General features: G+C 39.9%; 1 protein-coding gene across 9 annotated transcripts in view; it reads left to right on the plus strand.

The window, feature by feature from the left end:
• Positions 1 to 11,572, plus strand: part of CTBP1 (C-terminal binding protein 1) — a 233,319-nt gene extending 221,747 nt beyond the window's left edge. For 7 of the 9 annotated variants that reach the window (XM_033059940.1, XM_033059939.2, XM_033059948.1 and 4 more), the window contains 3 exons: positions 148 to 275; positions 3,468 to 3,585; positions 10,102 to 11,572. In XM_033059940.1, the coding sequence (XP_032915831.1) occupies positions 148 to 275; positions 3,468 to 3,585; positions 10,102 to 10,288 (433 nt within the window). In that variant the 3' untranslated portion in view covers positions 10,289 to 11,572. The remainder of the gene's footprint in view (positions 1 to 147; positions 276 to 3,467; positions 3,586 to 10,101) is intronic. The other 2 variants (XM_033059941.2, XM_033059944.2) reach the window with 1 other exon arrangement.
• Positions 11,573 to 12,117: the final 545 nt, after the last annotated feature.

The following is a 12,117-nucleotide window of genomic DNA, read 5'->3' on the forward strand; positions in this document are numbered from 1 at the left end:
AAATGCAGTAAAGAATAGAAATGCAATTCTTTTGTGTTGTAGAAATGAATCTGTGTATGTACAAATCCATCTGGATTCCCCACATTGCTTTCCCCTTGCCCCCCAATATTTTTTTGTCATTTGATCTTGTTTTAAATTTCCATTTAGCTTTAGTCAGGGGCCCTTGAAGGATGCACCAAACCTGATCTGTACCCCACATGCAGCCTGGTATAGTGAACAAGCCTCGATTGAGATGCGGGAGGAAGCAGCACGAGAGATCCGAAGGGCAATCACAGGTACTGGCTCACATTATTATCAGCTCCTTCACTCTGTAGTTCTTCTTAAGAAACCTGTTTCTTCAGTCTTAAAAGATGCTGAAAAAAAAGCAGCCTTGGGTTTTGTTTCTAATATTGGAACACAGAAATCAGCAAATGCCCACTAAGTCTGTTCTCAGAATTGGAACAAGTAATTTTGGAGGTTCTTTGCAATTACAAAGGGAAGGCAGACATTGTAAAATAAGTACTTGTTCATGTAAAGGAAATTATTTATATGTGAAAAATCATCTTGTTCTTTCTTTGTTCCATATATTATATTCTATTCCATAATTATTACCATTTGGTGGGTTTTACTACAAGTCCTCCTGGTATTGCTGGTATCTTTCTTAGCTTTTCCTAGATCCTCCCTTTTACTTGTTTTGAGCAGTTCTCTATGTAAACTTTTCAGTACTTTGTTGGGAGGTTATTCTATTTTAGATGTTCCCCTCTTTAAAGCCTTGCTAAAGAAGTCTGGCATTTTAAAGGGCAGAGTGTCTTTGTTATATAACTGCCATGTAATTGTAAACTGCTCACATAAGAGAAAACAGCTACGTCTCGAACATGCACTGCTAATAAATAAAATGAGGGGACTGAGCCATTTGGCATGGGTTTGAATCCCTTGTAGCCTAAAATAAAAGGAAGGATTTTCATACTGGAAAATGATTCATTAAGCACTAATGTTTTCTCTTTAGTTTGGACTTTGCTGTGTCCCCCTTGGCGATATTGTCTGAATGCTCTGCAGACATGCAGGGCCATCTGTGTCACCTTGAGAGTAGTTCAGTGCCAACACATTGCTCTGTTACACAAAAAGCACTGGCAGTAGCTTTCCCTCTGGCTTGTGCCTAGAGAGGCCTGGCAATTTAGTTTCATTTATAGCCTGTGCAGAAAGAAGATTCTCTTCTGGATGCTAATTAAAGGCACCTCTTAAACTCCTGATCTGAATTGTCCTTTACTGGACAATTTCACTCTGTTTTAGAGGTGACCTGAAGAGCCTGGCCATCCATCCCTTTGCTGGAATTGGTCCTTGTGGCTGTACTCCAGAGCTCCAGTGGTGCATTTGTTTGTTAGGGTGCTCAATAACTGTTCCCTGCTCCCAGATAACTCTGGGAGAGATTGCACAAACCTGCATGAGGGAGGATTGATAGCAAATCAGCATTAACAGGTATGGTCTGCAAACTACAGAAGAGCCAGCTACCCAGAGCTAGTTTTATGTTAAATTTGTGTAGTAGCCCAGGCATATGTGCCCAGGAAGGCAGACTTACAGTTCCTTCAAGTGTGTGATGGCGCTCTCAGCGATCTGGATCATTGATTTGTATCGAAGCTGTCAGCACTTCAGTGTTTGCATATGGTTTTTAGTAAGATCAAACTGAGACCAGCGTTAAGGAGGTGAGAATGACATTGAATTGCAGTGAAACAAATGTAGGAAAGATACAGGAAATGTGGGATAAAGCTGGATATATGAAAACCATAGGGGAGCACAAAGAAGAGAGGGTGTAGAGAGGGAGAATAATTGGAAAAAGGTGTGAAGTGTAGGAATGAAGGCTATGACTACCATCTGACAATAAAAATGTTAAGTGTTTCTGCTGTTGCTTAAAAGTCAGTGATGTTGTGATGTGTAAAGTAGAAATAATCAGCAGAGATTAAATACCCTGAAATATATTTTTAAACTTGAAAGCATTCCAAGTATGAAATAAAGAGGACCACTGGAATGGAAATAAGAGGAAGACAAGCATGGCAACTGAAAAGATCATTAGAAGTTTAAAATTTAAAAAATAAATACTGGGTTCTGAGAGGAGACTATCAGAACATGCCCATTGCCTTAGCAAAATGAAGAATGAGGGGGCAAAGAGAAAGACAGGACTGGGAAGGATAAACATCAGAAGAGGAAATATTCTGTTTAAATTTGCGGACAGTTCTGGCAGAAGTTTAGCTGCATTTTGAAGATGATTTCTAGATGGTTGGATTTCACCTGTAATGGGGCATGTACCTCACCTTGTTCAGTCCTGAGCTAAAAACCCTTCCAGCTTGTGCACAGGACATGTGACAGGTTCAGGGACATCAGCTGAAGTCTTGGAGTAACACCTATTTTGCTAGTATCCATTGCACAAGAAGCAGTTTTGTGAAGAGGCTTTTTAATAGCCCCATTGTGACCCTGCTGATGGATAGGAAGAACAGGCAAAGATAGTGAAGTCAAATTTCCAGTAGGAAGCTGGAGACAAAAGGCTGAATTCTTTCATGGTGGAGCATGGTCAGTTTTTGAAAGGGTTTCTGGGGTACCACTGCCAGCAGTAGCAAGGGTGGGCTCAAAATTATCCCTTTCTGTGCCTCTGTGTGCAAATGCACTGTAAGATTGAACTTGAGTGGAGACACATGGAAACAGGTGTCAGAAAACACATGCTCCAACTGATCTCTCTCCTGTTAAAATAGGTCAAAATATTCCAATTGCTAGGAAGAAAATCTGTGTTGGATCTACTCATGTCATTTATTGCAGGGCTGGAGATAGTTCTGCAGAAGACAGTCACAGGCTTGTCCAGTATGTGCTAAATCAGGTTGACAGATATTCCAGTCTTAAAACTTCAGTTGTACTTCAGAGGTTAAGGAAAAGTTTTGAAGAAGTGAAGAAAGGAAATTCTGATGTATTTTCCTTTTATGTAGGAATGAAAAGCATGGCTGAGGATTAATACATTGCAGTAAATAAAAGTGAAGAGCAATTTAGATAAAGAAGGAAAAGATCAGGAGGACAGGGAATAAATGTTGGTTGTAATTAGGTTTATAGCACAATTCCATTCAGAATTCTGTATTTTTCATAAAGTGTTTTTAATTGCTGAGACAGGTGGAAGGAAAAGGAGGAAAGTGATGTTAAGGACAGAAAGCAGGAGGCTACATTACTGATTTTGGTTGGTAGCTATGCTCTATATCCAAATTACAGATTATTGGAAAAATTAATCTTACTAAGTTTGGTTTTATGGAGACCTTGTATACAAGAAATAAAGAGAGACAGGGAAATCAGAAATAACCAGAACATTTTAGCCATTATAACCTAGCTCTTAGTGCCATTTTATGTATTGATTTAAATATGCAAATATTTATAAGTGTTTTTAACATAGACATGCTAAGAATATAAAGCATGCAACTTTTATACGTTTTTATTTTCTCTTCCTCACTTCATCCTAGGTCGTATTCCAGACAGTCTGAAAAACTGTGTTAACAAAGATCACTTGACTGCAGCTACACATTGGGCCAGCATGGACCCTGGAGTTGTTCATCCAGAGCTTAATGGTGCTGCATACAGGTAAGTGTGCTGAAGAGGTAGAAGAAATACTTCCATAATTCAGTGTAGGTATTAAAGAACAGATAAAAAAACTTTCCTATTAATGATTGAAGGGCCTTTGCATTAAACACCAGCTATATTGTTTTTGTGTAATCATCATGTTCAGAAGGATAATTTTGTTTTGCTGGGTGATGACAGTCATGCTGTGTCTAACTGTGAACCCTCTTACAATCTTTTTTTTGTTGGGTTAGTATGTGAGCAATATACATTTGTTGTATATTCAAGTAAAACAATCCTGGTCATCTGCAGTGTTGCAGTGAAAGTTTTATGTTCCTTTGCTGAATGTAATGATGCAGCTGTAGGTTACAGAAAGACTCAGTAATAAACTTATGTTGTTTTGTGGCCTCCAGACAGAGAGAGAACAAGTATTGAAAACAGTGGAACAGCCTGTGGTGATTATGAAAATATGTTTAAAATAGCTTTTTCTAAATTATATGTTTAATTTTTAAGCAGAAGCATTTGAGAGACTCGATCTATATATTCTCAGTCAACTGTGAAAGCAGGTCTTAATAATTTATAGGAAGGGGCAGTTTTTTACATCTAATAGGCACATCCCTTAGTTATTTTGTTTGCTTGAGAGTCTTTCTCTGTCCCTTTATCCCTAGCAGCTATTTTAGCAGCAAATTCTTTCTAGTAGCCAGCTTCAGACAGTTTCTGTTTATGAAAAACACCTGCAGTTTTTGTATTTTCCAGTATGATATTTACACATTAGTAGGATGAAAGTGGCAGAAAGCTACACATGCCTCTTCCCTCAATGCCTGGAGGAATGAGGCAGTGCAGTCCTCTCATTATTTTGTCATACCTCTTTATCCTAATCCTAATCTTTCCACTGTCCTTTCTCATGCATCTGCTTTACCTTTGTTGTTCTTTAGGGGGGCTCCCCACACTTTCAGTAGAGTGGGGATTCCTGATTTTGTGTTAGTCCCCATGAGAACCCAGCTGTGCCCTGCTGAGAAGTGAACCAAAGTTCCCCTGTCCCAATGGCCTGGGACAGTCTCATCAGAAAGGGATGGAGGGGTGTCAGGGATGAGTGTCACCACCCTCTGCCACAGTCTCCTCATCAGGAGCCATAAGTGCACCAAGGGAAAAGAATAACTTGGGTTTGGTGATCACATCACTTGAAGATGTTTATTTCTGGAAGTGTGCCCATAGCCCTAAATATACAAGAAGGGTGTTTTTATTTGCTTAAATGTGGATCTTAAGCACACATGTTCTCCTCCACACAGCATCTGGTTTCATGGACATCAGTTGGGAGTAGTGAGGGTATGGCTGAATGTAATTGGGGCTTTAAGGCAGGTGTTGCTGGACAGGAGGTAATAACTCCAACCCTGTCGTGGCAGTTAGGAACAGGGGCCCATGCCCAAATAAAATGCAGCTTTTTGTTCTCATTTTGGGGGTCACAAGTCCAGCAGAAGCAGGCTTTGCAGCCAGAAATTAATTTTAACTTAAGAATGTTTGGGGAGTTAATGATTTACAAGGTAAAGACCATATGTATTCAATTTAAGCAGGATAAACACAGAACCGAGTGGATTTTTAAGACATCATTTGAGTCCATTTTTTCAATAAAGAAAATTTATTGTGAAATTCTGATTTAATTATTTTCAAATGCAAAATAAAACTAATTTTAGGAATTTTGAGGCAGGAGTTAATAGTTATATAATAAATGTTAAAAACTTTTTGAAGGGGCAATAGAATAGTGTTTGAATATGGGTAAATGCAGTTACTACTGTGTGAAGTGCAAAATAGGCATCACTTGAAGCTTGGATTTTATGAAGGAATTGATTTCAATAGCAGTCTTTGCTGATGCTTAATTCCTACCTGGATTAAGTACAGCATTTCAATTCAGTGTGCAAACCAAGTTTTTCCATCTTTTCTTTGCAGTCCAAGATTATGTTGAGCTAAGTGAGTTCTGGAGTCTTTCACAGAGAGTATGATGTTTCAGATGTGCTTATAACTGTGTCATACTCATGTAATTGCATTAGAAGATAAGACCTGGGATAGTAATTTATATGTTAAAAAATGCAGATATCTCTCTTGATGAACTAAAACTAACAAGGCAGTTTTATTTTGGATATATACTTCACTTGTATTTTGATGCAGGACAGAAATCTCCAATTATCAGATATTACCACAAGCCAAGAACATTGAGCATTAGTCAGCAGATTGCAATCTAGATCATCTGAATATCATCATATTCTGGGGAAAACAAAACCATTTACTGTGTGAAATGCAAGACACCATATCAACACTAAAGGTCATGCAAACAGGACCTATCCCATGAGTAAAGATCAACAATACTCCTGAGAAAGAATTATTTATAGTGCTCTTGGTGAAGTAGCATAACATACCCTGATCTTGTGTTACTGCCATGTATTTGTTACCAAGCTGCCTGTGGAATAACCCCCTGCCATTTCCTGTGCCACAGAGCAGGCAGGCCATAGGCACAGAGAAATTCAACAGCCAGTAACAGTGATTTATTGTCATTTATAGACATTTCCGCACATCTTCCTGCCTCCTAACAGGTAGAGGATAAGGCTGGGTAAGGCTCTGAGCAACCTGGTGTAGTGGAATGCATCCCTGCCCGTGGCAGAGAGTTGGAACAAGATCTTTAAGGTCCCTTCCATCCCAAACCATTCCATGATTCTGTGAATTCCTTACTTGGATGAGAATAGCTGGATATTGGTAATTCAGGAGTTATTTCATGTTGAGGTACTTCACTGGTGATTTTCAGACTCAGTGCATGATAACAGAATGCACTTTAAAATTGAACCTTTTCTAGGACAGACTCAGAGCTTAACATAGAAAGGTCAAGGTGCTTCTGCAGTTTAAAAGATAGACAAGAGTAAAGTAGAAATTCAAGTTGCCCATCTGTTGTAATTAAGAGGGCTATTGTTTTTTTCCTCCTAAATTAAGACTTACATGAGGAAGGGGATGGAAGTGTGAATTAACAGAAGAGGTATAACTGATTGCTCACTTCTGCTTCCATAGAAATTTAGTTCAGTGGACATTTTACCTGGAAAACATTTCAACTTACTGCTGCCAGAGGAGGAACATAGAGGGGAACTTCAGGAAGTGATGGAGAGGATGTATTTGCTGGTTAAGAACAGAAGAAATAGAAAGACTAGAAAAGAATAAATAGCAGCAAAAGGGAAAGTTATAAAAAATACATATGCTCATGGGTAGAGACTTGTGTGTGCCCTTTCAGAGACAGGATTTGAGCAACACTGATGATTAAATGAAAAAGGAACAAAAATTGCAAAAAAGATTGCAAAGAAGGGTAAGGAATTGTTGGGTAAATTACAGTTTCTGTGGAACAGTATGGTATCTGTATAATGACTGCTGCCACCGTGCAGCTTTAGGACAAGAAAAACAATTGTAGGGCCTCCAGACATTACCAAAAGTATGTGAGAAACCTGTACCTGAGATAAGGTACTGGCAGGTAGAATCCTGGTGGTTATGACTTGGTGTCCAAGGGAATGTCCTTATATACAGAAAGAATATTTGGAGTCAGAGTAAAATTACAGCTGTGCACTTGGAAATGTTTAATGTGCTCATAAGGTAACTCAGTGCTCCTGATTCAGCACCATTCACTTTCACCAGGGGAGGCTCAGGCTTTTCTTTCTGAGGAAAACACAGTTGCAGAAGTTGCTCTCTCCTTGGCTTTTTTCCAGCTCTGGTGTGTTGATACTCAGTTGTTAGAAAGTAGAGATTGTGTGTTCAGAACAGCTGCTGTGTTGGGCTTCTAAATGGAAATTTGTGTCATGTTGTGTGTCTTGCAAAGCACCTAGAATAACAGAAAAGCTGTTTCAAAATTAAATGTAGGTAAAACAATACTGTGTGACAGTTTTCATAGGAGTTAAAACAAATTTGATTAATAAGATTCAAATGGAGTTACTGAAACAAGCAACTAATTCCATTAGCAACTGCAAATTAATTCTGAGGAACCTCCGTGGAGAGGGAATTAGCATAGGAAGCCCTGTAAATATGTGTACAATTGGGAGCAAAGTTATCTGGCCTACAGGTGGTGTGATCAGTCACAGCCTCATTACCCATCCCAGGTTACAGGCAGTGTTGTGGTGTGCAGGAGTCTTTCCCAGGATGACCTGAGCAGTGTGGGGTGTCCCTGTTGTCCCTGTGCCATGTCAGTCCTGCTGAGCTTCTCTGGCTCTGTGTTTCCAAAAGCAGTTCCCATGATGTTTCTATGGTGGAAGCAAAAAAACAAGTCAGCATGCTTGCATCCAGCTTTTTTTCTCCTGAGTCTCGCCTAAGTTCTGCACTAATTTTCTGCCAGTTTTAGAGAACTTGGGATGAGCAACACAAACAAATATTACCATGGAAAAAATGCAGAAATGGAGTGAAATTCCCTGATGCATTGAGCTCTGATGAGGAGAAAATCATTAGCAGAATAATGTGATACTTGAAAAAAGCTTGACAAGACAAGTACCTTTTGTCCCAGGTCATTCTGGGTAAATATTTGGGTAGCAAAAGCTGCAGTGAGTGGCAGTTTTGTGTGTTCAGGCTCTCATATGGGTAATGCTCTCACCAAGATGCTTGGGTGGGCAGATACAGCAGGAGAGAATGAGGGAAATGAGGGATGAGTGTGCACTTTAGGATGAGGAGGGGAGGCAAAGGGTGAGTCATAAATGGCCAGCATGGCATAACAAATAGGTATTGAGGTATTTGACTAAAAAGAAAACATATTTTTATTAAATCCATGTGTAGCTGTTGCTTTTATGCAGCGCTGTGCAATACCAGTGTTCATGAATTACAACTGAAGTTTGGGATTGGAACAGTAGATTTGCAAGAATTTTTTAGCCTGATAACATCAGAGCAGTCATAAAATCAAGCTGAATCAGAGTGCGTTTCTTTTGTTGAATGCATAAAATAGTTAAGCCTCAGTGTTTGTCCAGATAAAGTAAGAAATCTTTAAAATCATCCATAAATTTTGTGTTTGCATTTCTTTTTCTTGCAGTCTGCCTAAAGCACTTGCCCTCTGTGTAACTGGTTCTCTTTCAGACAAGTTCAGTGGCAAGTTTACTGCTGAAAAAGTTACTCAGGTGCAATAGGCTTGAGTTCACGAGTGTGTGGGGTGTGGTGGCTTTTTGTGGGAGCTGTCAGGAAGCTAAGACTGCAAAAATAGCGTAAAGAAATATTTTTTCAAACCACAACAATGAAAATTTAAAATTCCTACATGACAGTGAAAGAGGGGAAAAAAGGAAAAGTTGTAGAGAACGTATTGCATGGACCCAGCTGGAATTACAGTAATTTCACGATTATAAGCCGCACCATTTTGACTGAAATTTTGGTCCAAACCCGGAAGTGCAGCTTATAATCAGGTGCGGCTTATATACGGACAAAGAATGAAAAGTTGCTGTTTTAGTTTGGAGGACAGGTGTCTGCTGAGAAAGGCAGGAGCTTCTCTTTGAAATGGAGAATGTAAACCCCCTCCCTCCAAATTATTATAATTTTGAAATCAAGGGGCTTTCAGGCAAAAATATGGGAATTAGGAATAACAGTTCGTTACTAGGGAAATTAAAATAGAAATACAGCACTACAAAGAAACAAACCCCAAATCCTGACAAAGTCAGAGTACAACCTGACACCCATCAGGCAGGGTGTTGGCAGCAGTCCCATTCCATGGTGGCTGCATCCTCCTGCAGTGACAGATGTGGCTCAGTTGGAGCAGTGCTCCTGTACAAGGTGCAGTTTCCCTCCAGAGGTCCAGTGATGATGTGGAGAAATCCGGTTTTCCTCTGGAGTCCAGTGGAGAAAGGGGCTCCCTTAGTGTCCCAAAACCTATATTTTTATCTTGGTAAGAAATGTTGGGCTCTTCCCCCTGGCTGGAGCAACTCCCAATGGGATGCAGTAATTTTATCAGTCCCACAGTGGGACTCAATGGCCATGAGCAGAAAATGACTGGCTGGAGGAAGGATGGGTTGTGAAAAGATAAAGAACAATGCCCCGCCTGGTTTCAATGGATGGCCCATTAGCAGAATATCTGCCATTGAGATAAGGATCACTGCCCCCACCCTCAACAGATGGTGATAGAACAGACACCTTTTATCACACTCTGTATTGTAACGTGCAGCTTGTAATCAGGTGCGGCTTATGTATGGACAAAGAATGAAAAGTTGCTGACACCCGGAAATGCGGCTTACGCTCAGTGAGGCTTATAATCGTGAAATTACTGTACTTTTTGTTGAGGTTATGCTTTGAGAGGAGCAAAAATAGAAGGTGGTTTCCTTTGCTGTTAAATCTGAAGAAACAAACTTTCCTGTCTCACTTGGTTGAAATGCAGCATCTGTTGCTTTATGTAGCAGCATCTTCATGTGGCATCTCACGTGGAGCTGAACTCCCTGTCTCTCCAAGTGGTTTGAAAGCAAAAGCAGCCTCTGTGTAGCTCTCAAAGGGGGCAGGGTGGGCTCTGTGCTCAGTCAGCTCCTGGTTCTAATGTGTGCTCTGGTTGTCTCCTCCCAGCAGGTATCCCCCGGGCGTTGTCAGCGTGGCTTCCACTGGCATACCTGCAGCAGTAGAAGGAATAGTCCCCAACCCCATGTCTCTATCACACGGCCTCCCTGCTGTAGCCCACCCGCCCCATGCTCCTTCCCCTGGCCAAACTGTCAAACCAGAAGCTGATAGAGAGCACCCGAGCGACCAATTGTAGCCAACAACAGCATTCCCAACATCGGAGACTCCAACCGCGGCGCGTGGAAAACAACACAACACAAAGCAAAACCCTGGATTCTGATCAAAGGCAAAACCATGAACTTACAGGAGGAGACGATTATTGGTTTAGAAACTGGTCCAATATACAGTATAAAAGGAAAAGGTGGGAGACAAAAAGAAGATTTGGAAACATTTTTTCCTCCGTATAAATTGTAGTTTGTCCCTGTCCAGTGGACTGATTCACTGTTTCTGTGTCCTATGGGTTCTTTGTTAAGCAAGAGAAGTTAGTAGTTAATTATATCATGAATGTACTTGTCTGTGTACAGTTTCTAGAACATTAAAAAGGGTTTGTTTGCTTAGCTGTCAACAAGGAAAAACATAAGGGAGGCATTCAACAAACCAGTTTTGAGATTAAAAATCCTTTCTTTTATATTTTCAAACATGCCCAAAAATGAGGCAGTTGGCAAACTTCTCAGGACAATGAATTTTTCCCATTTTTCTTTCTACGCCACACAGTGCATTGTTTTTTCTACCTGCTTGTCTTATTTTTTAGAATAATTTAGTAAACAAAAGAAAAACAGTTTCTCCTAATTTTGGCATGAATTTCCCTTATTTCAAAATGAAGACAACCTTGCAAAGAGATTTTGAGGAAAAAAAAAAAGGTTTTGTATAAACGAGCATTGTGCTTTTTGTCACCAGTTAAAGTATATATTATTGGTGGTATCTGGAAAAGGCACTAGACTACTGAAAAGTAGCAGCATTTCATTGCCTACATTGATTCCTTCCTGGTAATGTGGTAGGCTAGCAATATTTTTGGTTAAAATCATGTTTGTGACTGTAACCATTTGTATGAATTATTTTAAAAAATAAAAATCCCAGACAAATATCATATGTGTAAAAATTTTTATTTCTAGTAACTGTTTATTCAACTTTTATTAGGTTTCTTAGCTGTAATTTTTAAACAGATGCTGTCAAGTATTTCATTTCTAGCTTTACTTTGCTCTCTGTTGTTTGTAATACTGTCTTGGAAGCTTGAAAAATAAAAAAAAAAAAATTCTTTCCATACCATTTTTCCCTTTACATTTCGTAAATGTTGATCTTTTTTCCTGTGTTTCTAATGGAGTTTGAAATTAAGATGGATTTTGATTTGTACACCGGCATCATCAGCTACAATGTGGTAACAGCATTTATGCCACCACTGTGGGCAGAGCAGAGGAGGTACAACAGCAACACAACAACAACAGTAATAATAATAATAAATGTCTTTTGCCGAAGTCCAACATGAGAAGTGTCCATTGTTTTATTTGTTCTGTGATGATGGAAGGGTGCAGCAGGCTGTAATTGTATTTGCTGAATTGAAGGAGTTTGTTTCCTTGAGCACAGGCAGAAGTGTGTTCAGGGCAGATTAGATTCCAGCTGGATGCTGTTCCAACCTTTCCTGGGCTCCTGGGTAAGATGTCCTTTGTCCCTGCAGAGTTTAAAAAAAAGACAAAAGTTTGTCTGCTTCAGGAGGGAAATCCATGGTGGGCAAAAGTGAACCTGAACCTCCTTGGTGGTCTGTTGTCTCTTTATTCACTGTTAGTCTGAGCAGTGCACCCACCCAAGGCTGGTGAGCTGGTTTTATGGGATCTGTGAAAAGTTCTGGCCCCTGTTCCTGCAAGTCTGCAGAGCAGCCTCCACCTCATTCAGGAAAGGGTAAGAGGCTGTGAATCACAAAACTCAGGAATTTGTGGGTCTGTATGCAGGGAGCTCTGTGTACAGCGAAGTTTTGTCTCTGTGGAAGAGAGGAAGTTTTTGGCCTTGAACATTCAGAGCTAAAAATGTCAT

This window comes from Catharus ustulatus, chromosome 5 (genome assembly GCF_009819885.2).
Source record: "Catharus ustulatus isolate bCatUst1 chromosome 5, bCatUst1.pri.v2, whole genome shotgun sequence".
NCBI lineage: Eukaryota > Metazoa > Chordata > Aves > Passeriformes > Turdidae > Catharus > Catharus ustulatus.